The sequence below is a fragment of the Mobula hypostoma genome, chromosome 5 (assembly GCF_963921235.1).
Source record: "Mobula hypostoma chromosome 5, sMobHyp1.1, whole genome shotgun sequence".
NCBI classification, from domain to species: domain Eukaryota; kingdom Metazoa; phylum Chordata; class Chondrichthyes; order Myliobatiformes; family Myliobatidae; genus Mobula; species Mobula hypostoma.
In genome coordinates, this window is record NC_086101.1 from 120,186,726 (window position 1) to 120,214,049 (window position 27,324).

A 27,324-nucleotide genomic window follows, 5' to 3' on the forward strand; every position below is an offset into this window, starting at 1 on the left:
CCTCTCCCCATCCTATTCTGCTTCCTCTCCCACCCTGTCTCCCTCTCACTCATTCCTTCTACCCAACACCTATCTCTTCGAATACACCTCCTTCCATTCCATACCTACCCCTCTCCCTATCCTCTTCTTCCTCCCCTACCCCTTCCTCTCCCCACCCCCTCCTCTCCCTGTCCCCCTCCTTCTCCCCGAACTGCTCCTCCAGTTTGTGCTCCTCTCCCCGGATCCCTCTTCTCCCCAGATCCCTTCTCTCCCTGCCCCCTCCTCTCCCCTTCCCCCTTGTCTCCCTGGACCTCTCCTCCCCCACTCACCCTAGACCCCTCCTCTCTCTGGTCCACCTCCTCTCCTCATTTCCCCCCTCTCCCTGCTCCCAGTACTCCTCCCCCCTGCCCCCTGTCTCCCCGCTTACTCCTCTCCCCAGTCCCCTTCTTGTTCCTCTTCCCGGTCGGACTCCTCCTCCCGTCCAAGCCTCTCTTCCTACACCCCTTCCCCCGCTCCCCGCACTTTTCCTTCTGCTAGCCACTAAACCCCCGCCACTCTTGCCCCCCCCCCACTTCGAGGTCTCTGCTCCTTTGTGAATGGGTTTCGCTCACCCTGCCCACGTTCCTGATGCCGGCAGTCCTAGCGGGGAGGGGGTGGGTGGTGCTGTTTTCATGCCTCGATTTCTAATTTGAACGTGCATCCTGTTTTGAACCCATTGTGCTGTGCAAGTGAGAGAAGGCGGCTGAAATTTCTGGAGATCCTCTGCCACGCAAGTATGTAAAGGGGTTACGAACTCGGGGACAGTGTGTTGCGAATCATCCGGAGTGATGTACCAGGAGACCGACTGAGGAGGGAGAGAGTGAGAAAGAAAAGGGGAGAGAGAAAATAAATAAGAGAGAGAGTATAGGGGGATATAGAGAGGATATCTAGAGAGAGGGAGAGGGAGGGAGAGGGGGAGAGGGGGGAGAGGGAGGGAGAGGGGGAGAGGGAGGGAGAGGAGGAGAGGGAGGGAGAGGGGGAGAGGGGGAGCCAAACAGAGTGAGAAAGAAAGCGAAAGATGCACGGAAAATGACAGAGTGAATCCAAGGAACAGCGTGAGTAAAGGAGAGAGGGGAGAGAGGGGAGAGAATGAATGTAGTGGGGAGAGAGGGTGTATGACTGAGATATTCAAACTCACCCATATTTACTATGGATTTGTACTCCGGGGAGCGCGAAACGCAGAATCAAATATCGCTGTGATGATTGTACGCTCTTGCATCAATTGTTTGGCGACAATAAAGTATAAAGTAGATTAAATAAAGGAAGAAAGGAGGCATGAGAGAGAGAGCGACGGGGGGGAGGGAGAGAGAGAGAGATTGATTGATTCTGAGTGACTGAAACAACCGAGGCAAAGAGGAAACAACATGACAGATTACACTTGAATCTAGTGCTTTGCTCGCCTATTTTGGTCTACTATTGCCGCTCAGCTTTCCATCTCCCCTCTAACCAGCCTCTAGTGAGACCACATTTGTTTGATTGTGCAGGCTGCAGCTCAGTACGTTGAGAGCAGCAGACTTTGGAGGGAAGTCCCATGAAACAATCAGCAGCTCTAACCTCAGTAACAGCCTGTGGGCGAGACAGGGCCCACTGTGGAACAGGTGACAGGAAGCCTCTCTCCTTCCTTTATGAGAACAAGGGCAGTAGGTGTGGGTTGGGTCCTACCCTTCAAAGTCTCACTGCCCTAGACAGGCCCCTTAGTCTAGTGCACCCTTTCTATGCCATGGAGCAACACCATTAAGCAAGAAGCCCAGGTTGAGAACCCCTGGTCTAGTGCCGATGATCAAGGTGGGAGTCTTAAATCTGAAACGGTCACAGCAAAATCCAGCAGTGTGTGTGGCCTCTGGAAGGGTGGAAGTGATGGGGAAGGTTGGGGGGGGGGCGCGTGAAGCTGTAGAACAGACGGTATTCATTCATCATGAGGTAACTGCAGTAAGACAGCAGGATGTTGGTTTACTAACCATATAACAATTACAGCACGGAAACAGGCCATCTCGGCCCTTCTAGTCCGATTATTGTCACCAATCCCGAAGAGCAAGGAAAATCTTTGTTTTGCATGCCATCCACACAAGTCATTTCACAACATCATTGTATCTAGGTAGTACAAGGAAAAACAATAACAGCATGCAGAGAAAGTGTAGCATCGATGGACAGTCAGATGTAAGGCTGTGATGACGGAGACTGTGAGGACAAGATCCCATTTTATTGTACTAGGGGACTATTCAGTAGTCATAACAGCAGAGTAGTTGTCCTTGGGAATGGTGGTACATACTTCCAGGATTTGGTATCCTTTGCCTGATGGGAGAGGGGAGAAGAGGGAATATTCGGGGTGGGTGGGGTCTTTGATTTCTAGTTTTGGTTACACAGAATCAGCATGGATCACAGAAATGGGATCTGTCGCTTTACCAGCCCCGCTCACAGAGTTAACAGACCATACAGTGTTAACTCTGTGAGCAGGGGGATAAAGACCTATGGGTGCTGTGAATCTGCAGCTTCAGGCAAGGTGCCAGCTGAGAGCTTCGGGGGTGGGGCTTCTCCCGGGCTTGCGGAAGACCGGTTATGGCGTGGGGCCAGCTGCTGGCATTTTGACCACCCGTCACTGGGATAAGGAATTGAGTGGGCAGGAGCTAGGCTAACTGATGAACGGTAGATTGTCAGGCAATGACGAGAGCATTAAGATCACAGAAGCAGGATTAAGTTATTTGGCCCATCAAGTCTGCTCCTCCATTCAATCTTTCCCTCTCAACTCCATTCTCTTGCCTTTGACACCGTTACTAAACAAGAACCTATCAGCCTCCTCTTTAAATAGATTTAGCCTCCACAGCCACCTGTAGCAATGAATTCCACTGATTCTCCATCCTCTGCCTGAAGAAATTCCTCCTCATTTTTTGTTCTAAAGTATTTTTCTTGTATTCTGAGGCTGTGCCCTCTGGTCCAACACTCTCCCACTACTGTAAGCATCCTCTTTATATCCACTCCATCCCGGCCTCTCAATATTTGGTAGGTTATTGGAGGACACAGAGAACTGCAACATTTGACAAACCCTGCTGGGTGATCGAAACTGCACCCAGGACCCCAAGTGCAGCCTCACCAACGACTCGTGCAACTGCAGCATAATGTGTTAACTGAATGCAGTGACTGATGAAGGCAGGCATGGTACATGACTTTTTCACCACCTCCTGCCTGACAGCAGCAGTGAGAAGAGAGCACGGCCTGGGTGGTGGGGTCCTTGATGATGGGTATTCCTTTCTTGTGACAGCGCTCCATGTAAATGTGCTCAGTGGTGGGCAGAGCTTTTGCTGTGATGGACTGGGTTACATCTGCCACTTTCTGAAGACTTTTCGGTTCCTGGGCATTTGTGCTTCCATGCCAGGCTGTGATAAAACCACAAACACAAGAAAATCTCTCGATTGAACTGAATTGAATTGACTTTATTATTTACATCCTTATATACATGAGGAGTAAAAATCTTCAAGGTACACGTCCGTCTAAATGTGCAATATGCAATTTATAGTAATTTGTAACAAATAGTATGTACAACAGGATAGTCAATATAACATAGAAATGCAATTGTATCAGCGTGAGTTAATCAGGCTGATGGCCTGGTGGAAGAAGCTGTCCCAGAGGCTGTTGGTCTTGGCTTTTATGCTGCGGTACCGTTTCCCAGATGGTAGGAACAGTTGGTTGGTTGGAACAGTTTGTGGTTGAAGTGACGTGGGTCCCCAATGATCCTTCGGGCCCTTTTTACACACCTGTCTTTGTAAATGTCCTGATTAGTGGGAAATTCACAACTACAGATGCGCTGGACTGTCCACACCACTCTCTGCAGAGTCCTGTGATTGAGGGAAGTACAGTTCCCATACCAGACAGTGATGCAGCCAGTCAGGCTGCTCTCAATTGTGCCCCTGTAGAAAGCTATTAGAATTTGGGGACCCATACCAAACATCTTCAACCGTCTGAGGTGAAAGAGGCGCTGTTGTGCCTTTTTCACCGCACAGCTGGTATGTATAGACCACGTTTGATCCTCGGTGATGTTTATGCCAAGAAACTTAAAGCTGTTCATCCTCACAACCCCAGATCCATTGATGTCAATACGGGTTAGCCCGTCTCCATTCCTCCTGTAATCCACAAGCAGCTCCTTTGTTTTTGCAACATTGAGGAGAGGTTGTTTTCTTGAGACCACTGTGTCAGAGAGATGACTTCTTCCCTGTAGGCTGCCTCATTATTATTTGAGATAAGGCCTATCAATGTAGTGTCGTCGGCAAATTTAACTAGCAGATTGGAGCTGTGGGTGGTGACACAGTCATGGGTATACAGAGAGTAAAGGAGGAGGCTTTGGGCACAGCCCTGAAGGGCACCTGGGTTGAAGGTCAGAGGGGCAGAGGTGAGGGAGCCCACTCTTTCCACCTGCCGGCGATCTGACAGGAAATCCAGGATCCAGCAGGGTGAAGGGAAAGCAAGATGCTGGAAATCCAAAGAAAAACACACAAAATGCTGGAGGAACTCAGCAGGTCAGGCAGCACCTATTGCAAAGAGTAAACAGTCGACGTTTCAGGCCGAGACCCTTCTTCAGGATTGGAAAGGAATGAGGAGAAGTCAGTGATACAACCAATTAGGATATTCTCCACTCTACACTTTCTGTGTGGAAATTTTATAGAAAACTGTCCAAGTTTTAAGTGACACTGATCTACTCAAACTTCTAAGAAAGTAGAGATGCTGTAGTGCCTTTTTATGATGGCACTTACATACTGAACCCAGGACAGATCCCCTAATGTGATAACACCAAGTAATTTAAAGTTGCTGACCCTTTCCACCTCTGATCCCCCATAGGAAACTTGCTCATGGTTTTCTTCCTTGTATAGTCAATAATCAGCTCTTTGGTTTTGCTGACATTGAGTGAGAGGTTGTTGTTGTGGCCCCATTTAATCACATTTTCGATCTCCCTGCTATACACCATTTCATCATCGCCTTTGATTCGGCTAACAAGTAGTGTCATTGGAGCTGTACATAGCCACACAGTCATAGGCATAAAGTGAGTAGAGCAGGGGTTAAGCACACAGCCTTGTGGTGCACTGTGCTGATAGTGATTGTGGAAGAAATGTAGTTGCCAATCTGAACTAATTGGGGTCTGCAGGTGAGGAAATCAAGGATCCAGTTGTACAAGCAGGTATCAAGGCCAAGGTCTTGGAGTGTATTGATTAGTGTTAAGGAGATGCTAGTACACGATGCAGAGCTGTAGTCAATGAAGAGCATCCTGATGTATGCATCTTCACTGTCCAGATGTTCCAGGGCTGAGTGAAGAGCCAATGAAACTGCATCTGCTGTGGACCTGTTGTGACGGTGAGCAAACTGGAGCAGATCCAGGTCATCATCAGGCAGAAGCTGATGTGCTTCATGACCAACTCTCAAAGCACTTCATCACTTAGAGTTATAGAGTCATGCACCACAGAATCAAAGAACAATACAAGGTGGTTACGGGCCTTCAACCGTGCCGACCATGATGTGCACCTGGCTAGTCTGCATTCGGCCCATACAGTATCCCCTCAAGTCAGCCTTAAATTATACCATTGTACTGGCCTCAATGACTTCACCTGGCAGCTTGTTTCCTATTGAATGGAAACACCAACGCCCAGGAATAGAAAAGTCTACAGCAAATTAGGGTGATAGCCCAGTCCATTACCGGCAAAGCCCTGTCCACTATTGAATATAATTGCATGGAGCACTGCCATAAGAAAGCAGCATCCATCATCAAAGGTCCCTGCCATCCTGGCCATGCTCTCTTCTCACTACTACCATTGGGCAAGAGTTACAGAAAGAAGCCTTAGGCTCCTCAACCATCGTGGTTCAGGACAACTTCATTCCCCAACAGCTCTGACTGATTCCATGAACTACGGACTCACTTTCAAGGACTCTTTACAACTTATATTCTCAGTATTATCTAATTTACATAAATTGTCTTCTTTTGCACATTGGTTGGTTGTTGTTCTTTGTTTATGCGTAGTTTTCATAAATTCTATTGTATTTCTTTATTTTCCTGCAAATGTCTACAAGAAAATTAATCTCAAGGTAGTTTATGGAAACATATGCAAACTTCGATAATACGTTTACTTTGAACTTTGAACCCTCTGAAAATTTGCCCCCATGTCCCTTTTAAATCTTTATTCTCACCCTAACTCTATGCCCCCTAGTTTGGACTTCCGTACCCTGCAGAAAAGACTGTTCTCTCCCACTTTACCTGAGCCCTCATGGTTTAGAAACCTCTGTAAGTCATCCCTCATTTTCCTATATTCCAAGGGATCAAGATGTAGCCTGGCTAACCTCAAGCTCTCTAGACCTGCCAACATTGTTGCAAACCTTTCTGCTCACTTCCAGTTTACTCGCATCTAATAGGGTGACTGAAACTGTGCACAGTGACTAGTGGTATGCCACAGGGATCAGTGCTGGGTCCATTGTTATTTGTCATCTATATCAATGATCTGGATGATAATGTGGTAAATTGGATCAGCAAGTTTGCTGATGATACAAAGATTGGAGGTGTAGTAGACAGTGAGGAAGGTTTTCAGAGCCTGCAGAGGGACTTGGACCAGCTGGAAAAATGGGCTGAAAAATGGCAGATGGAGTTTAATACTGACAAGTGTGAGGTATTGCACGGTGGAAGGACAAACCAACGTAGAACATACAGGGTTAATGGTAAGGCACTGAGGAGTGCAGTGGAACAGAGGGATCTGGGAATACAGATACAAAATTCCCTAGAAGTGTCGTCACAGCTAGATAGGGTCGTAAAGAGAGCTTTTGGTACATTGGCCTTTATTAATCTAAGTATTGAGTATAAGAGCTGGAATGTTATGATGAGGTTGTATAAGGCATTGGTGAGGCCGAATCTGGAGTATTGTCTTCAGTTTTGGTCACCAAATTACAGGAAGGATATAAATAAGTTTGAAAGAGTGCAGAGAAGGTTTGCAAGGATGTTGCCGGGACTTGAAAAACTCAGTTACAGAGAAAGGTTGAATAGGTTAGGACTTTATTCCCTGGAGCGTAGAAGAATGAGGGGAGATTTGATAGAGGTATATAAAATTATGATGGGTATAGATAGAGTGAATGCAAGCAGGCTTTTTCCACTGAGGCAAGAGAAAAAAACCAGAGGACTTGGGTTAAGGGTGAGGGGGGAAAAGTTTAAAGGAAACATTAGGGGGGGCTTCTTCACACAGAGGGTGGTGGGAGTATGGAATAAGCTGCCAGACGAGGTGGTAAATGCGGGTTCTTTTTTAACATTTAAGAATAAATTGGACAGATACATGGATGGGAGGTGTATGGAGGGATATGGTCCGTGTGCAGGTCAGTGGGACTAGGCAGAAAATGGTTTGGCACAGCCAAGAAGGGCCAAAGGGCCTGTTTCTGTGCTGTAGTTTCTATGGTTCTATGGTTCTATGGTTCCACTGACCGTGCCTTTCAAATTTGGAAAGCTAATGGTATTTCACAGTTTTTGGATTTATTTTTAGATGGTTCCCTCATGTCTTTTGAGCAATTATCTAACAAATATAACTTACCAAGAATACACTTTTTTAGATATCTCCAAGTTAGAAATTTCCTAAGTACTATACTCTCTTCCTTTCCGACGCTACCTCCTACATATATTTTAGATATTATAATTAACCTTAATCCATGTCAGAAAGGTGCAACGGCTATTATTTATAATACAATTATGAAACTTAGGAAAGCTCCATTTGATAAGATTAGGTCAGATCAGGAAAAGGAATTGGGTCTTATTCATCTGGTGGATGACTGGGCGCATATTTTACGACTAGTTAATACTTCCTCTATCTGTTCTAAACACTTCCTAATTCAATTTAAAGTTGTCCATAGAGCACATATGTCTAAAGACAAATTAGCTCGTTTTTATTCTCATATTAACCCTTTGTGTGACAGATGTCATGGGGAGATAGCTTCCTTAACTCATATGTTTTGGGCCTGTCCTACTCTGGAAACTCTTTGGAAAGATATTTTTAATATTACTTCAAAGGTATTGAATATAGATATTTCTCCCCATCTTATTACTGCTATCTTTGGATTACCTAAAATTTCCAGTAATCTTTCCCCTTCAGCCCGTAGATTGATTCCATTTCTTACTTTAATGGCGAAAAGATGTATTTTACAACATTGGAAGGAGATTAATGCTCCAACTACATTCTTTTGGTTTTCCCAGACGATACTATGTTTAAATCTGGAGCAAGAGGGATTGTCCAGAAGGGGACTAGCAAAATCCTGCGAATGCTGGAAATCTGACTTAACTACAAGAATGCCAGATCTGTTCACTGGGCCAGGCAGTGCCTGGAGGGCAAGTAGCAGGATCAGTGTTTGAAGGTGAAAGGTTGAAAGAGTCTGCCCATCGAGTGCCTAGGACCACTCCTGGTGTTGGCTTATTTTGCCTGCGTTGGTGACCAGTGTTTGCACCTCCCTGTATCCTAGATTATTAACACTGGATGATTGGTCATGGGTTCACTGACACCCATTGACAGAAGGGCAGGGTCAACGCCAAAAGAGCTCTGGTTGAGAGGAGACCAGGACCAGGACCAGGACCAGCAGAGGATGCCTATCAGGGAATGCTACAATCTATTTAGAGTACTGTATGCATTTTTTGGGCATCTACCTAGAGTAAATATATCAGTAAGATTGAATGAGTACAGAAAAATTTACAAGGATGTTGCCAGGGGTTGAGGACCTGACTTATAGGAAAAAGTTGAATAGGTTAGTACTTTATTCCGTGGAGCACAGGAGAATGAGGGGATGTTTGATAGAGGTATAAAGATCGTGAGGGGAATGTAAGCAAGCTTTTCCCACTGAGATTGCATGATACTAGAACTGGAGGTTATGGCTTAAGGATGAAGAGTGAAATATTTAGGGTGAACTGAGGAAGAACCTCTTCACTCAGAGAGTGGTGAAACTGTGGAGCAAATTACCAACAGAAGCTGTGGATGCAGGTTCAATTGCAACATTTCAGAGAAGTTTGACGCATGCATGGGTGGGAGGTGTGTGGAGCGTGTAGTACAGGTTTGGGTCAATGGGACTTGGCAGAATAATAGTTCAGTACAGACTAGATGTGCCACAGGGTGTGTTTCAGTGCAAAAGTACTCTATGAATCTATGTCTTCTTTGAGTGATCCAATCCTTCCCCTAGTTATCCTCTTGCTCATGATATATGTATATAATGCCTTGGCATTCTCCTTAATCTCTCTTGCCAAGGACGACCTCCCTCATAGCTCTCCTATGTTCCTTCCTGAGATCTTTCTGGCTTCTTTATATTCTTCAAGGTCTCTGATTCTAGCTTCCTAAACCTTATATACAATTCCTTTTCCTTGTTGACTAAATTCATCACCACCCAAGTTTCCTTACTTTGTCAGCCTTTCCACACCACCAAGTTCAGGAACAGTTATTACCCCCTAACCATCAGGCTCCTGGACCAAGGTAGATAACTTCACCCATCTCAACACTTGAACTGCTCCCATAACCTATGGACTTGCTTTTAAGGACGCTACAACACATGTACTCAGTTATTTCTAATTATTGTTTTGTTTTGCTTTCTGCAGTGCACTATTTGTTGTCTTTTGCAGATTGCTTTTTTCATTGACACAATTGTGTTTCTTTGTACTTACTGTGAATGCATACTAGACAATGAATCTCAGGTGACTTGTGTACTTTGATAAGAAGTCACTTTGAGTTTTGAACTTTCAACTTTGAATGACATCTGAAGGAACTGGCCCATGCTTCGTGGTGAGGAGCAAGCACTGAAGTTCAGATCAACAAGTGAGACAACAAAGCTAAGCCAAGCAAAGCAGAGAAACAAAACCTGCCCTTGATTTCTATCTGCAGGCCGAGAGTGCACAACTCTGCTTCAGAGTCGCTGTTCAGACCGGTGAGACAGGGGAGCTCGAGACCAGAAAGAATGAAATGTGTTTTCTCTCTGTATCCAAGTGTGCATCTGTGTGATAATCCCACTGGACAGGAAAGTCATGAACAGTGTTTGTTTCTCAATGATTTGGGTGTAAACTGACAGTTCACAGTAGAAGGCAGGATTCTTAGGAGCATTAATCTTGAGATCTTGGGGCCGAAGTCTATAGTTCTAAGTTCAAGTCTTTTCAAATTAAATTTATTATCAAAGTACATATAGTATTGTCCGAAAGTCTTAGACTTTAGCTAGGGTGCCTAAGACTTTTGCACAGTACTGCAATAATTTTATGTATTACACTGTACTGCTGCCACAAAAGAAATTCACGATCTATGTGAATGATGATAAACCTGATTCTGATATGGGTCTGTACTGTGGGAAGGGGGAAGGGAGAGGGGAGTCATGGTTGGGTAAAGGGGAAGGAAGTGGCAGTCTAACCACTCTTCACTGCGAATACATGGCTCCTCTGTGGAGAAGTTAGGAGCACCAAATTTCTGGGAGTGCACATAATGGATGCTCTCACTTGGCCCCCAACACCATCGCTTTGGTCAAGGAAGCACAGGAGCATCTCCACTTCCTGAGGAGATTGAGCACCCCTCCCCCCCCGCACCCCCACCAAACCATTCTAACCAATTTTTGCAGGAACACCATTGAGAGTGTCCTGACCAACTGTATCATCTTTTGGTATGAAATTGCAAGGCATCTGACTGCAAGTCTCCACAAGGGATTGCAAAGACTGCTGAGGGGATCATTGGGGTCTCTCTTCCACCCATCAGGGACATTTATCAGGAGCACTGCCTGTGCAGGACCCTTAGCACTGTCAATAGTCCCTCCTCTCTGTCCAACAATCCTTTTGGCCCCTTCCATCAGGAGGTACCATAGCATTAGGACAAAAACTGCTAGAATGGGAAACAGCTTCTTCCCCAGGCCATGAGACTACTAAACTCCCAGGTTTCATCACGTATGAAGCGACAGTAGTGATTTACTTTTTAACTTGTGTCGTAAATACACCTTATTATTTTTAAATTTGTTTGTGGTAGTATTAATTTATGTGTTGAGTGTGAGTTATATGTACTGTGTTGTGCACCTCGATCCGGAGGAATATTGTTTTGTTTGACGGTATGCGTTTGGCTGAAAGACAATAAACTGAACTTGAACGTTAAAAAGAGAAGTTGTTGGCAAGCTTTTGACAAAGACAGATGCACAGGCTGAAAGGAGTGATGGTAGAGGCAGATATGATAGAAGTTTTGAAATTCAGAGACACATGAATCTGCAGAGGAACAAAGGATATGGACCATGTGCAGGCAAAAGGGAATTAGGTGTCGTGAATTTAATTAGATTGTCACAACACCGCGGGCTGATGGGCATGTTCCTGTGTTGTGCTGTTCCATAGTCAGCGTTAGCGAGGTGACAATTAACTGTTGCACAGTCAGAGTTAGCAAGGTGACGATTAACTGTTCCACAGTCAGTGTTAGCAAGGTGACGATTAACTGTTGCACAGTCAAGAGTCTCAATAACAACAGAGGCTCCACCTATAAATAACTGAGAGGGTGATACTGTGAGTGAACTGCGTGCACAGTAACCTAGGCATGCATGACTGCGCTCGGCCCTCAGTAACTGTGACCCTGATAACGCCCACCTGCAGTGTGTCTTAGTTACATCTTGTGCAACCTCCCTAATGGAACTTAAGATTCTCACTTTTCCATTGTTTCCCTTTCTTGGCCGTGCAGTGACCTGCCTCCGACCGACTCAAACCTATACAATTACTCTTCTAGTCAGCGCCAGCCTTTGCACAGAGATTGAACCACAGCCTCCCAGCAGGGAGTAGTCCATCAATCACCGTCCACCGCTGTGTCCATCCAGCAGGAGAGCCCAGTAATCTGGCCTTGGGATGTGAGTACACAGACTGGCAAATGGGCACACCGTCTGGCAAATGGGTGCACAGCCTGGCAAATGGGCGCACAGCCTAGGGAATGGGCACACAGACTGGCAAATTGGCGCACAGTCTGGCAAATAGGCGCACAGCCTAGGGAATGGGCACACAGACTGGGGTGAGGGTGCTGACACTGGGGAATGGGGACACAGACTGAGGTGTGTGTACACATACTGGATAATGGGTACACAGTTTGTGGAATTAGTATACAGACCGGGGAATGTGTACACAGATGGGGTGTGAGTACACAGACTGGGGAATCGTTACACAGATTGAGGAATGGGTACACAGACTGGGGAGTGGGTATACGGACTGGGGGAATGGGTACATGGACTGTGGTGAGTGTACACTAAGTGGAGAATGAGTACACAGTCTGCCAAGTGGTACACATTCCAGGCTGTCAAAACACAGACAGGGAATGGGAACACAACTGGGGAATGGGCACACAGAATGGCATGCAGGTACACAGACTGGGGGATGGGTGCAAAGACGGGGTAGTAGGTATACAGACTGGGGAGAGGGTACAGAGACTGCTGTTTGATACGCAGACTGGGCTGTGGATACACAGTCTGTAGAATGGGTACACAGAGTGGGGAATGGGTACAAAGACTGGGAAGTAGGTATACAGACTGGGGAGAAGGTACAGAGACTGCTGAGTGTGTATGCAGTCTTGGCTGTTTGTACACAGTCTGTGGAATGGGTACAACAGAGTGGGCTGTTGGCACATAGACTGGCAAATGGGTACACAGACTTGGGAGTGGGTTCAGGGACTGGAGAATGGGTACACAGACTGGGGATTGGGTACACAGTCTGCCAAGTGGGTACAGTCTGGGCTGTTGGAACTCAGGCTGATGAGTGGGTCCACAGACTATAGTGAGCATACACATACTGGGGAATGAGTACACAGACTGCCAAGTGGGTACACAGTCTGGGCTGTCAGAACACAGATGGGATGGTTACACAGGCTGGGGAATGTGTACACAGACTGGGCCGTTGGAACACACTGGGGAATGGCTGCACAGAGTGACGAATGGGTATAGGGATTGGGGTGTGTGTACACAGACTGGGGAATGAGTTAACAGACTGGGCAATGGGTACATAGATGGGGGGTGTGTACACAGATAGGAAAATGGGTACGCAGTTGAGGTGTGCGTACACAGACTGGGGAGTGGGTAGAGAGACTGGGGTACTGAGTACACAGACTGCTGAGTGTGGACACAGATTGGGCTGTCAGAACAGACTGGAGAGTGGGTACAGGGACTGGGGAATCGAAACACTGACTGTGGAATGGCTGTACAGAATGAGGAATGGGTATAGAGATTGAGGTGTGTGTACACAGGCTGGGGAATGTGTACACAGTCTGTGGAATGGGTATCCGGACTGAGGAATGGGTACACAGAATGGGGTGTGGGTACACAGTCTGGAGAATAGGTACACAGATAGGGTGTGTATACAGAATAGGGTCTGTATACACAGGCAGGAGAATGGGTACACAGATGGAGTGTGTATACAGAATAGGGTGTTTATACACAGACAGGAGAATGGGTACACAGATAGTGTGTGTATACAGAATAGAGTGTGTATACACAGGCAGGAGAATGGGTACACAGATAGAGTGTGTATACAGAATAGGGTGTGTATACACAGGCAGGAGAATGGGTACACAGATAGAGTGTGTATACAGAGTAGGGTGTGTATACACAGGCAGGAGAATGGGTACACAGATAGTGTGTGTATACAGAATAGAGTGTGTATACACAGGTAGGAGAATGGGTACACAGATAGTGTGTGTATACAGAATAGGGTGTGTATACACAGGCAGGAGAATGGGTACACAGATAGAGTGTGTATACAGAATAGGGTGTGTATACACAGGCAGGAGAATGGGTACACAGATGAGGTGTGTGAACACAGACTGGCAAATGGGAACACAAGCTAGAGTGTGTGTACACATACTGGGGAATAGTGCACACTCTGAGGAGTGTGTATACAGACTCAGGAGTGGGTACACAGACGGGGGAGTGGATACATAGACTGGGGAATGGCTACAGAAGTTTGGGAATGGGTACACATAGGAAGTGAGGGTACTGAGAATGAGGAATGGATACACAGACTGGGGTGTAGGTACACAGACCGAGGAATGGATACAGAGGCTGGAGAATGGGTACGCTGACTGGGCTGTAGGTACACAGAATGACAAATGGGTATGCAGACTTGGAAGTGAGTTCAGGGACTGGAGAATGGGTATATGGACTGGAGAATGGGTATATGGACTAGGGAATGGGTATACGGACTGGGGAATGGGTATACGGACAGTTGAGCGTTCTGACTCTGGGGAATGCATATACGGACCGGCGAGTGAGTACATAGACTCAGGTGACAGTACCGAGACTGAAATTGGATACAGAGGCTGGGGATTGGGTACACTGACTGGGGTGTGTGTTCACACACTGGGTAATAGGTACACAGATTGGGGTCATGTTTACACAGACTGGGGAATTGTTACACAGACAGGCTATGGGAACACAGTCTGGTGAGTGTGTAAAAAGACTGATAAGTAGGTACACAAACTGGGAATGTGTGCACAGATTGTGTGTGGGTACGTAGACTGTGGAATGGGTACATAGACTTGGGAGTGGGTACAGGGACTGGAGAATGGGTTTACTGACTGGGGAATGGGTACATGGACTGGGGTGAGTGTACCAAGACTAGGGAATGGATACAGAGTCTGCAAAATGGGTACACTGACTGGGTTGTAGTTACAAACACTGGATACTGGGTACACAGATTGCGGAATTAGTACACAGACTGGTGTGCCTGTATAAAGACTGATGAGTGGGTACACAAACTGGGAATGGTACACAGACTGGGCAATGGGTACACAGACTAGGAAGTGGGTACACAGACTGGGGAATGGGTACTCAGAAGGGGGAATGGGTACGCAGACTGGGGAATGGTTACACAGACTTGGGAATGAGTACACAGATTGTGAATGGGTACACAGACTGGGCAGTGGGTACATGGACTGGGGAATGGGTACACAGTCTGCCAAGTGAGTACACAGACTGGGGAGTGGGTAGAGAGACTGTGGAATGGGTACACAGACTTGGGAGTGTGTACAGGGATTGGAGAATGGATATACGGACTGGGGAATGGGTACACCAACTGGGTTGAGGGTACACAGATTATGAAATTAGTACACAGACTGGGCTGTGTGTACACAGTCTGATGAGTGGGTATACAGACTTTGGTGAGTGTACACAGACTTGGGAATCAGTACACAGACTACCGAATGGGTAGACAGACTGGGGATGGTTTCATGGACTGGGGAATGGGAATACAGACTAGGGAATGATTGCACAGACTGCCAAGTGGGTACAGAGATTGGGCTGTCGGAACAGACTGGGGAGTGGGGAATCAGAACACAGACTGTGAAATGGCTGCACAGACTGGGGAATGGGTACAGAGATTGGGGTGTGTGTACACAGACTGGGGAATGGGTACAGAGATTGGGGTGTGTGTACACAGACTGGGGAATGGGTAAACGGACTGGGGAGTAGGTACACGGACTGAGGAATAGGTCACAAATGGTGTGTCTGTGTACAGAATAGGGTGTGTGTACAGACAGGAGAATGAGTACACCAATGAGGTGTGCGTGCACAGACTGGGGTGAGGGTACACAGACTGGGGAGTGGTTACACAGACTGCTGAGTGGGTCCACAGACTGGGGAATGGGTGCACGGACTGGGGAATGGTTACACAGCCTGGGGAATGGGTACACAGACTGGCGAATGAGTACACAGATTGGTGAATGGATACACAGACTGGCGTGTAGGTACACAGACTTGGGAATGGGTACACAGATTGGCATGTAGGTACACAGACTGGCATGTGGGTACACAGACTGGGGACTGGGTATTGGGTACAAAGACTGGGAAGTGGGTATACAGACTCGGGTGAGGGTGTAGAGACTACTGAGTGTGTACGCAGACTAGGTTATATATACACAGTCTGTGGAATGGGTAGACAGAGTAGGCTGTTGGTACACAGACTGGCAAATGGGTACACAGACCTGGGAGTGGGTACAGGGACAGGAGAATGGGTTTATGGACTGGCACATCGGTACGCAGACTTGGGAGTTGGTACAGGGACTGGAGAATGGGTATACGGACTGGAGAATGGATACAGAGGCTGGGGAATGGGTATGCTGTCTGGAGACTGGTTACACAGACTGCCAAGTGAGTCTACAGACTAGGCTGTGTGTACACTGACAGGGGAAAGGTTCACAGACTGGGGAGTGGGACACAGACTGGGAAATGGTTACACAGATTTGGGAATGGGTACCCAGACTGTGGAATGAGTACATTGACTGGGGAGTGGGTAGAGAGACAGAGGAATGGGTACACAGTCAGGTAAATGGGTACACAGACTGATGTTGGGGTACCTAGACTAGTGAATGGGTACACAGACTGGAGTGTAGTACACAGACTGGGGCATAGTTACAAAGACTGGGAAGTGGTATACAGACTCAGGAGAGAGTACAGAGACTGCTGAGTGGGTACGCAGACTGGGCTGTGGATGAACAGTCTGTGGAATGGGTACACAGACTGAAATGGGTACGCAGACTTGGGGGTGGGTACAGGGACTGGAGAATGGATATACGGACTGGGGAATGGGTACACTGACTGGGGTGTAGGTACACATACTGGGGAATTGGTTCACATACTGTGGTGTGTGTACACACACTGAATAATATGTACACAGATTGTGGAATTAGTAAACAGACTGGGGAATGTTTACACAGACTGGGGAATGAGTATACAGTCTGAGAAATGGGTACACAGACTGGGGAATGGGTAAAGAGACTTGGGAATGGGTGCATAGGCTGAGGTGTGTGTACCGAGTCTGGGGAATGGGAGCACAGACTGCCAAGGGGGTGCACAGACTGGGGAGTGGGTAGAGAGACTGGGAGTTGGGTACACAGACTTGGGAGTGGGTACAGGGATTGGAGAATGGGTATACGGACTAGGGAATGGGTACACAGATTGCGGAATTAGTACACAGACTGATGAGTGGGTACACTGGGAATGGGTACACAGACTGGGGAATGGGTACTTTATATATATAGGCATCTGTTAGTCTCGTGAGACCATGGATTTGCACCTTGGAAGGTTTCCAGGACGTAGGCCTGGGCAAGATTGCATGGAAGATTGGCAGTTGCCTATGCTGCAAGTCTCCCCTCTCCACGCCACCAATGTTGTCCAAGGGAAGGGCACTAGAGCCGATACAACTTGGCACCGGTGTTGTCGCAGAGCAATGTGTGGTTAAGTGCCTTGCTCAAGGACACAACACGCTGCCTCAGCTGAGGCTCGAACTAGCGACCTTCAGACCACTAGACCGACGCCTTAACTACTTGGCCACGCACCAACACAGGGTACACAGACTGGAGAATGGGTAGACAGATTAGGGAATGAGTACACAGACTGGGAAATGAGTACACAGACTGATGAATGGCTCAATAGACTCTGGTGAGCATACACAGACTTGGGAATGAGTACACAGACTGGGCAGTGGGGACATAGACTGGGGAATGGGTACACAGTCTGCCAAGTGAGTACACAGACTTGGGAGTGTGTACAGGGATTGGAGAATGGATATACGGACTGGGGAATGGGTACACCAACTGGGTTGAGGGTACACAGATTGTGAAATTAGTGTGCAGACTGGGCTGTGTGTACACAGTCTGATGAGTGGGTATACAGACTTTGGTGAGTGTACACAGACTTGGGAATCAGTACACAGACTACCGAATGGGTAGACAGACTGGGGATGGTTTCATGGACTGGGGAATGGGAATACAGACTAGGGAATGATTACACCGACTGCCAAATGGGTACAGAGATTGGGCTGTCAGAACAGACTGGGGAGTGGGGAATCAGAACACAGACTGTGAAATGGTTGCACAGACTGGGGAATGGGTACAGAGATTGGGGTGTGTGTACACAGACTGGGGAATAGGTCACAAATGGTGTGTATGTATACAGAATAGGGTGTGTGTACAGACAGGAGAATGAATACACCAATGAGGTGTGTGTACACAGACTGGGAAGTGGTTACACAGACTGCTGAGTGGGTCCACAGACTGGGGAGTGCATACACGGACTGCGGAATGGGTACACAGTCTTCCGAGTGGGTCCACAGACTGGGGAGTGGGTAGAGAGACTGGTGAATGGGTGCGCAGACTGAGGTGAGGGTACTGAGACTGGGGGTTAGATACACAAACTGAGATGTGGGTACATAGACTGGGGAATGGCTACACAGATTTGGGAATGGGTACACAGACAGGCCCGTGGGTACACAGACTGGGGAGTGGAGAAACAGACTTGCATGTGTGTATACAGACTGGGGTGTCTGAACACAGAATGGGATTTAGGTACAAAGACTTGTGTGTAGCTACAGGTACTGGGGAATTGGGAACACAGGCTAGGGTGTGGGTACACAGACTGGCCTTTGGGTACACAGACTTGGGACTGGGTACACAGACGGGGGAGTGGGGAATTAGACTGGGAAGTGGGTACCCAGACTAGGGTGTCGATACACAGAATGGGGTGTTGGTAAACAGACTGGGCTGTCGATACACAGAATGGTGTGTTGGTAAACAGACTGGGCTGTGCATGTGTAACAGTGTCTATATGACCTCCCCCTTGCCCTCTCCACCCTTCTCACCCTCAACTCTGTTCGCAGGACAATGAACGGGATGAACACTACGAACATGACGAAAGACGAGGTCCTCCCCCTCCCCTTCACTGTGGTCTACGCCATCATCATCGTGCTGGGCCTGGTGTTCAACGCGGGCGCCCTGTGGGTCTTCAGCTGCTACATCCGCCTACGCTCGGGCACCACCATTTACATGCGCAACCTGGCCACTGCCGACCTGCTGCTGGTTTGCTTCCTGCCTTTGTACATCGGCTCCTCCTACCAACAGGAACTAAAGAAAATCTGCAAGTTCACTTTCCTCATCTTCCTCATCAACATGTACACCAGTATCTTCTTCCTGGCCTGCATCAGCATGGACCGGTGCATTGCCACCCTGTTCCCCCTCCGCTTGCCCATGCGCCAGCTTCGCCGGGCAGCCACGTGGGTCAGTGCCCTGGTGTGGATCTTTTCCGTCAGTGCCAGCCTCCCTCCTTACCTCATCTGGAAGTTAAACCACTCCGGAAACACCAGCATGGACGGTGAGTGCCTCCAGTTAGAGACCATTACCAAGAAAACGACCGTCGCAGTCACCCTCAGCCTCGGCTTCACGCTGCCATTCTGCCTTCTGCTGGTCTCCTCTCTGGTGGCACTGTGGGCACTGCGGAAAGGTCAGAAGAATGGTTCGCAGCTACAGAAGGTGCCAAAGGCGCAGGGCATGATCCTGGCCAACCTGCTCATCTTCACCTTCTGCTTCCTGCCCTACCATGCCCTCCTCTGTTTCTACAAGAGACTGTTCAGCCACTCGCCTGAGCTGGCTCTCCAGTTCTTCCAGGCCTCCCAGCTGCTGGCCAGCTCCAACGCTGTGCTGGACCCCGTTCTGTACTACTTCAACACTGAGGCCTTCCGGGAAACGAGGCCAGTTAGCGCTGTGCGCAGCGTGGCGGATTGTGGGTGCTGGAGGGCAGCCGAAACCTCTGAAGGGGATAACAGGATGAGACCTTCAGAGACAGTTACCTTCCTCTCGGTGGCTAAGGTTTCCTGACCTGCCATCCGGTCAATGGCTCATGTTTGTTTATTTATTGATCACACATGGGATGAGAGTGTATGTGTTAATGTCAGAAGCAAAGGAGTACCCAAATGGGCCTGTTATTAAGCAGGGAGAGATGCAAGAGTAAAGCTCCCTCCACACTGTCCCATCACACACTCTCAGAGTCAGACACAGAGTGAAGCTCCCTCCACACTGTCCCATCACACACTCTCAGAGTCAGACACAGAGTGAAGCTCCCTCCACACTGTCCCATCACACACTCTCAGAGTCAGACACAGAGTGAAACTCCCTCTACACTGTCCCATCACACACTCTCAGAGTCAGACACAGAGTGAAACTCCCTCTACACTGTCCCATCACACACTCCCAGGGTCAGACACAGAGTGAAACTCCCTCCACACTGTCCCATCACACACTCCCAGGGTCAGGCACAGAGTGAATCTCCAGCTACACTGTCCCATCACACACTCCTAGGGCATGGATTAGACACAGAGTCATGTTGTGGTCAGTATAGGCTTACCTGGGGGTTCCAGTTTAGTTGGAAGAGACAAAAGAACAGACACAGGAGGGGAAGCAGAGGAGGGCCAGTGGGCTTCATTGTATTTACTTGAATGTGCAGAGACGTGTGTAGGGGGAGGAGCTGAGAACATTGCTCAACAAGTGGGATTACAATATTGTCACCATCACAGAAACATGGTTGAGGGAAAGATACGGGCCTTTGGGTTTTGTGGAGTGAGGTAGCAGAGATGATAGTAGTTTGGAGGGAAAAAAGTGGCCTTGAAATGTTCTTTTCAAGAAGGATTAAGGAGAATCCCCAAATCTTGTATAACCTTGTAATGTATCCAGGAATTATATTAGAAACTTGAGACTGTCTGGGGAATGATTTGTTCTTCAGGGATAGAGGGGTGAACAATATCACAGAGGGGTAACTGATGGGAATGAGTGAAGTTTGAAGTGGACACATTTCATGACTAACCACCAGGGAGAAGGATAAGGAGCATGGAGAGTTAAGGGAGGAATCCGCTAATATTTTGTGCCAGGAGGGAGGACCAGTTGGAGTGATTAGCACACACTGTTGGACATAACTCCAGCGCCATATATGATAAATGACCGCAAGAGAAGAAATTTATGGGGCTCTGCTGGAGATTTCTGTGCTTTAGCCTAGGGCAAGATGCCAGTAGATTGGATAACTAACCTTGTCTCTTTGCTCAAAAAATGCATAATAAGCCTAGTAACTACAGTCAGCCTTACGTCCATGCTGTGGAAATTATTGCAAGAAATTCAGACTTACGGTAGTGGACGGGTGTTCATCTGACTGGAATTTTCTAACTGGTGGAATACCACTGGGACCTTTATAAATGGCTTGCATGAGGATTTAGGGGTATGATAAGTAAGTTTGTGGATAGGATGAGAACTGGGGGTTTAGACATAAGGTTGTCTAAGAATACAGCACGACATAGATCAGTCGGAGAGCTGGGCAGAGCAGTGGCAGATGAAATTTAACCCAGGCAAGTGTGAAGTGGTGCACCTTGGGACGCCTAACGACAGGGCGTGTGCAGTAACTGTTAGGGGTCTCCAGAGCATCGACGTACAGAGGGCCACTGGGTTGCAAGGTCATTGCTCCTTGAAAGTGGTGACGCTGGTGGATAGGATGAGTGAAGCGGTGTTTGGTACATTTGCCTTTTTACACTGAAGCATTGGATATATGACCTGGAACATCATGATGGTGTCGTACAAAATCGTACAAACAGCTGGAGTTTTGTGTGCAGTTGCAGACAGCACACTATAGACCTGATGAAGGGCCTCGCCCCAAAACGTCGGTTGTCCACGGGTTCCTCAAGTGCCTTTGTGCGTTTCTCCAGATTTCCAACCATCTGTAGTCTCTCTTGCGCCTCTAATGGAAAGATGCAGTAGCAATAGGAGGCAGTGCCAGATGTTGCCTGGAATGGAGGCCTTTATAAGGCTAGGCTGGGATTGCCTCTTGGGAGGGTACAAGGCTGAGGGGTGACTTTATAGAGATTTACCGGGGGGGGCAGAGATAAAGGTAAGGGGTGAAAGTCATTTTCCTAGGGCAAGGGAGTCTCGAACTCAAGAACACACGTTTGAGGTGTGAGGGAAGGAAAACAGATCTACGGAGTAAATTTTTCAGACAGTGGATGGTGGGAAGCCTGAGGGAGAGACAGTGACAACTTTTTAGAGCCATTTGGACGGGTTCATGGATAGGAACGTTGTGGAGAGGCATGAGCCAATCTCAGGCAAATATGACTCACACTGATAATAGTAGAGGAGGGGGGAGGAAATACGCCAATATCAATACAAGACTTGTTAGATGGGAAGCTGATATCAGCGTACTTGGCTGCAAGAGCTATAGTGTCACCGGCCACTCACAGAACCATAAAAAGTCAGATCGGCAGTGCATTGAGGGTCCTTACTGGATAAACTTAATGTACAGTTGAAGTCAGTAGTTTACATACACCTTAGCCAAATACATTTTAACTTTCCCCACTCACCTTAAAAGGATGTTCTCTGGTATCAGCCTTTGCCCCTGTACTTCCAGGAAAAAGACACTTGCAGTCCACTCTGTCTTTGCCTGTCTTACTCTCATACATCTCCACCATGTGGCCTCTGATCATCCTTCACTCCAAACAGAAAGCCCCAGCTTGCTCAGTCTTTCCTCATATGACACGCTCCCCATCCAGGTAGTTTTCCGGTAAACCTCCTCTGCACCCTCTGTAAAGTTTCCACATCCTTCTTTCAATGAGGCAAGCAGAACTGAGCACAATATTCCAAGTGTGACGGGGGCAGGAGGGTGCAGGGTGCAGGGCGACGGGCGACGGGTGGGTATATTTACCCTTCCTGGTGGTCCATTTGTAACTGTGTGGCACTGGGTTCTTCAGCTGACTCCCCGCATTCTGGCAGATCCAAGGACAGACAAAGCCTCCGGGCTCCAGTTCCTGAGGGTCGAGAGGGGAAAGGGGAGGTGGGAGGGTAGGGGTGGATGGAAGTGCAAGGGTCAGGGATGGAAGCTAGCTGGAGATAGTGAGGAGGGAAGAGAGGGTGATGATGGAGGGGAGGTGGAGGGAGAGAGTAGGGAGTGGAGGTAGAGGTAGAGTGCAGGACGGAGGAACAGGACAGGGGGAATAGGGCAGATGGGTCAATGAGATGAGGAAACATCAAAGCAGGAACAAAAACAGGCCCTTCACCCCATCTGACCTGTGGTTCTTATCACTGATCTGGATCTGAGGGATCTTGGAGTCCATGTCCATAGATTCCATCAAAATTGCCACACAAGTTGATAAGGTCGTTCAGAAAGCATATAGTGTGCTGACCTTCATTAGTCAGGGGATTGACTTTAAGTGTTGAGGTATCAAACCCTGTTTAGACCACATTTGGAATATTGTGTTCAGTTCTGGTCGCCTCATCTTTAAAGAGGGTGAAGAGGAGATTTACCAGGATGCTGCCTGGATAAGAGTATCTCTTATGAGGAAAGGTTTAGCGAGCTTGGTTTTCCTATTTGCGGCAAAGGAGGATGATAAAGGTATACAAGATGACAGACAGAGACTTTTTTTCCCGGGTGGATCTTAGATTAACAGGGCAGCACAACATATTGGCTGAAGAGTCTGCACCATGCTGTGGTGTCTATATTTAATAACCATTTAACTCAGTCACATGCTCCCATACTCTCCTGGTTAACATCCGGTCGACTGTTGCTTTCTGAATAAACCCAGTGACTGAGTCTCCACACCCTCGGTGAAAAGAATTTCAAACAATCACCACCTCCTGAGTGAGGAATGTCTCCTCATCCCATCCTGAACAATCGAACCCTATCCTCAAACTGCGAATTCCCCTATGATAGACTCCTCAGTTAGTGGAAGCACTCTCCCCACATTCTACCTGTCAGACACTTCCAACAATTTTGTATGCTTGAATAAAGGAACAAATATTCTGACTCAATTGCATCTTTGTCCGTGGGTTCTATTGAAATTGTGATTTCAATGGCTCATTTGAATGTAAGCTGTTCTTCAGTTAGGAGCTGTTTTTGAAAGCTTTCTTTTGAGATTCCACAAAGTAAATGATCTCTCAGTGCATCATTAAGCCCATTACTGGACTGCCAATGCTCAGGCAATCTCTTAATTCACCCACGTACACTGAGATAGACTCCCCTTCCTTATGATTCCACTATGAAAAACCTAAAGCATTCTGTAAACAACAATGGCTTTGGGTCTAACTTCGATGATATCAACAAATCTAATTTCTGATGGTTTGGTTGGAGCAGTCAAACTTCGAAGCAAACTGTATGCCCTTAAACCCAATGAACTCAGCAAAACTGATGCTCACTTTTCATTGGCTATATCATTTGCTTCAAAATACTTTTCTAATAGCTCAGCATATATGAGCCAATTACCCATTGTGTAATCAAACTTGCCAATCTTTCCGATGTAGCCAGTGATTTCTGATTTTTTTAATAATTATTATCACAGTACTTTCTCTTTATGAACCCTGAATTCTTCTGTTTACGGCCTTTTTTTTAAACTCAATGTCTCTGCACGTGCTGGGCTGCATTTTTTACTCACCGTGTTTTTTTTAGTTGGAATGCCTTGCTGCCCTTTAACAGGTCAGTACCAGTCTTGGGTTAGTTTTAAAAATACCTCATTGCCAATATTAAACTAATTGAAAGGAAGGCACAGGAGTCTGAAATGTGGGTCTAACTTTGTGTTTTTTTAAGTGAGGCATGCATGGATCTCGTGGTAGCGTGATAATATATGTAATTCATGTATTTATACAGATAACCTATAACAAATTACTTAAACAGGAATGCTTAATCAACTAATATATATACAAGATTACTCAAATATTACTGAAACTTTAAATACACAACACAAACCAGTTATTCCATCGACCTGCACTGGGTCCATAGCCCTCCATACCCCTACCACCATGTACCTATCCAAACCTCTCTTAAACATTGAAATCGAGCTCGCATCCACCACTTGCACTGGTAGATGGTTCCACACTCTCATCACCCACTGAGTGAAGAAGTTTCCCCTCATGTTCCCCTTAAACCTTTCACCTTTCACCCTAAATCCATGACCTCTAGCTGTAGTCCCACAAAACTCAGTGGAAAAAGCCTTCATGCACTTACCCTACCTATACTCCTCATAATTTTGTATACCTCTATCCAATCACCCTCAATCTTCTACATTCCAAGGAATAAGGTCCTAATCTATTCAATCTTTCCTTATAACTCAGGTCCTCTAGACCCAGCAACACCTATGTAAATTTTTTTTGGACTCTTTCAACCTTGTTTAGATCTTTCTTGCAGGTAGGTGATCAAAATTGCACACAGTACTCCAAATTAGGCCTTGCTAACATCTTATAAAACTTCAACATAACATCTCATCTGCTGTACTCAATACTTCGATCTACGAAGGCCAGTGTGCCAAAAGCTTTTTTTAACGACCCTATCTACCCGTGTCACCGTTTTCAATAAATTATGGACCTGTTTTCCCAGATCCCTTTGCTCTACCGCACTCCTCAGTGCCCCACCGTTCTCTGTGTAAGGCCTACCCTGGCTGGTCCTACCGAACTGCAACACTTAGCACTTGTCTGCATTAAGTTCCATCTGCCATTTTTCAGCCTATTTTTCCAGGTGGTCCAGATCCTGCTGCAAACTATGGTAAACACGAGGAAATCTGCAGATGCTGGAAATTCAAGCGACACACACAAAAAATGCTGGTGAATGCTGGTGAATGCTGGTGAACGCTGGTGAATGCTGGTGAACGCTAGTGAATGCTGGTGAATGCTGGTGAATGCTGGTGAACGCTGGTGAACGCTGCTGTGTTCACCAGCATTTTTTGGGTGCGTTGCAAACTATGGTAGTCTTCCTCACTATCCACTATACCCCCATTCTTGGCGTCATCCACAAATTAAACACATTATCATACAGATCATTGATATAGATGCCAAACAACAATGGTCCCAGCACCGATCACTCTGGCACACCACTAGTCACAGGTCTCCAGTCGGAGCCAACCATCTACTACCACTCTTTCGCTTCCCCCATAAAGCCAATGTCTAATCCAATTTACTCCCTTATTTTGAATGTTGAGTGAATGAATCTTCTTGACCAACCTCCCATGTGGGACCGTGTCAAATGCCTTGCTAAAGTCCATGTAGACAACATCCACTTTCCTGATAACTTCCTCAAAATACTCTAAAGATTGGTTAGACATGACCTACACACACAAAGCCATGGTGACTACCTGTAACTAGTCCGTCTATCCAAGTACTCATATATCTGGTCCCTTCGTCATCGTCATGCCTATCCCTCGAGGTCAAGGATGATGGTCTTTGTCTGAAGAAGTGGCCCATAGAGTGAAGATGCCTCTGCCTGTATTTGTTTAACGTGTACTTGATGTTGCACTCCAAGAAGCACACGATACTTCACAAATCAACCAACTGATTCCAATGGCATGGAAACCATGACGATTACTATCTAATGACTTTCCCACTACTGATGTCAGGCTGACCAACCTGTAATTTCCTGGTTTATTTTGGAGCCTTTCTTGAACAGCAAAACAACATTTGCTGTCCTCCAATACCCCATTACCTCACTTGTCATGAAGGATGATTTAAATATCTCTGCTAGGGCCCTGCAATGTTTGCACTTGCCTCCCATAGGGTCCAAGGGAACCTCTTGTCAGGCCTTGGGGATTTATTAGATTAGATTAGATTCAATTTATTGTCATTGCGTCGAGTACAGATACAAAGCCAATGAAATGCAGTTAGCCTCTAACCAGCAATGCAAAGAATAGTGTTATTTACAAAATAACTGCGAATAAAAAGTAAGTGCTACAGCACACAAATATAAAAGTACTGAGACAGTACAATATGGGTGCAATACTGCTTAGCGCTGTGATGTGAGGTTCAGCAGGGTCACAGCCTCAGGGAAGAAGCTCTTCCAGTGCTTGCTGGTGCGGGAGCAGAGGCTCCTGTGTGCCTACTGGATGGGAGGAGAGTAAAAAGTCCATGGTTAGGGTGAGATGCATCCTCGATAATGCTTTTCGCCCTGCTCAGGCAGCGTTTATGGTCGATGTTCTCAATGGTGGGCAACTGGGTGCCATAATCCGCTGGGCAGTTTTCACCACACACTTGGAGTGCTTAGCGGTCCGATACAGGGCAATTGCCATACCACACTAAGATGCAGTTGGTGAGTATGCTCTCAATGGTACAGTGGTAAAAGTCCGTCAGTATCCTGGGACAGAGGTGAGCTTTCTTGATGCTCCGCAGGAAATAAAGGCGCTGTTGCGTCTTTTTGATCAGAATAGAGGAGTTTAGGGACCAGGTGAGATCCTCGGAAATGCGGACACCAAGGAATTTGAAGCTTGATACACGCTCCACTACAGCTGCGTTGATGTAGATGGGGACGTGAGTGTGGCTAGTAGCATTCCTGAAGTCCACAATGACCTCCTTGGTCTTCTGGTTGTTAAGAGCCAGGTTGTTGTTGGCACACCACGCGGCCAGGTGCTGGATCTCATCCCTGTAGGTCGTCTTGTCATCCCCTCTGATCAGGCCAACCACCATGGTGTTGTCTGCAAACTTGATTATGGAGTTAGAACCATGTACAGGAACACAGTCATAGGTGAAAAGGGAGTACAGAAGAGGGCTCAGCACACAGCCTTGAGGCACA

At 47.1% G+C, this 27,324-nt stretch overlaps 1 protein-coding gene across 2 annotated transcripts; it reads left to right on the plus strand.

The window, feature by feature from the left end:
* The first annotated feature begins 502 nt into the window (after nt 1–502).
* Nucleotides 503–22,620, plus strand: LOC134346281 (lysophosphatidic acid receptor 4-like). Of its 2 annotated transcripts, XM_063047627.1 has the most exons (3): nt 503–752; nt 11,688–11,850; nt 18,635–22,619. In XM_063047627.1, coding segments are annotated over exons 2-3 (996 nt in total). In that variant the 5' UTR covers nt 503–752; nt 11,688–11,848; the 3' UTR covers nt 19,629–22,619. The 2 variants fall into 2 exon arrangements, with proteins under 2 accessions (XP_062903697.1, XP_062903698.1); XM_063047628.1 differs by lacking the exon at nt 11,688–11,850 and having other exon boundaries at nt 18,635–22,620.
* The last annotated feature ends 4,704 nt before the right edge of the window (nt 22,621–27,324 follow it).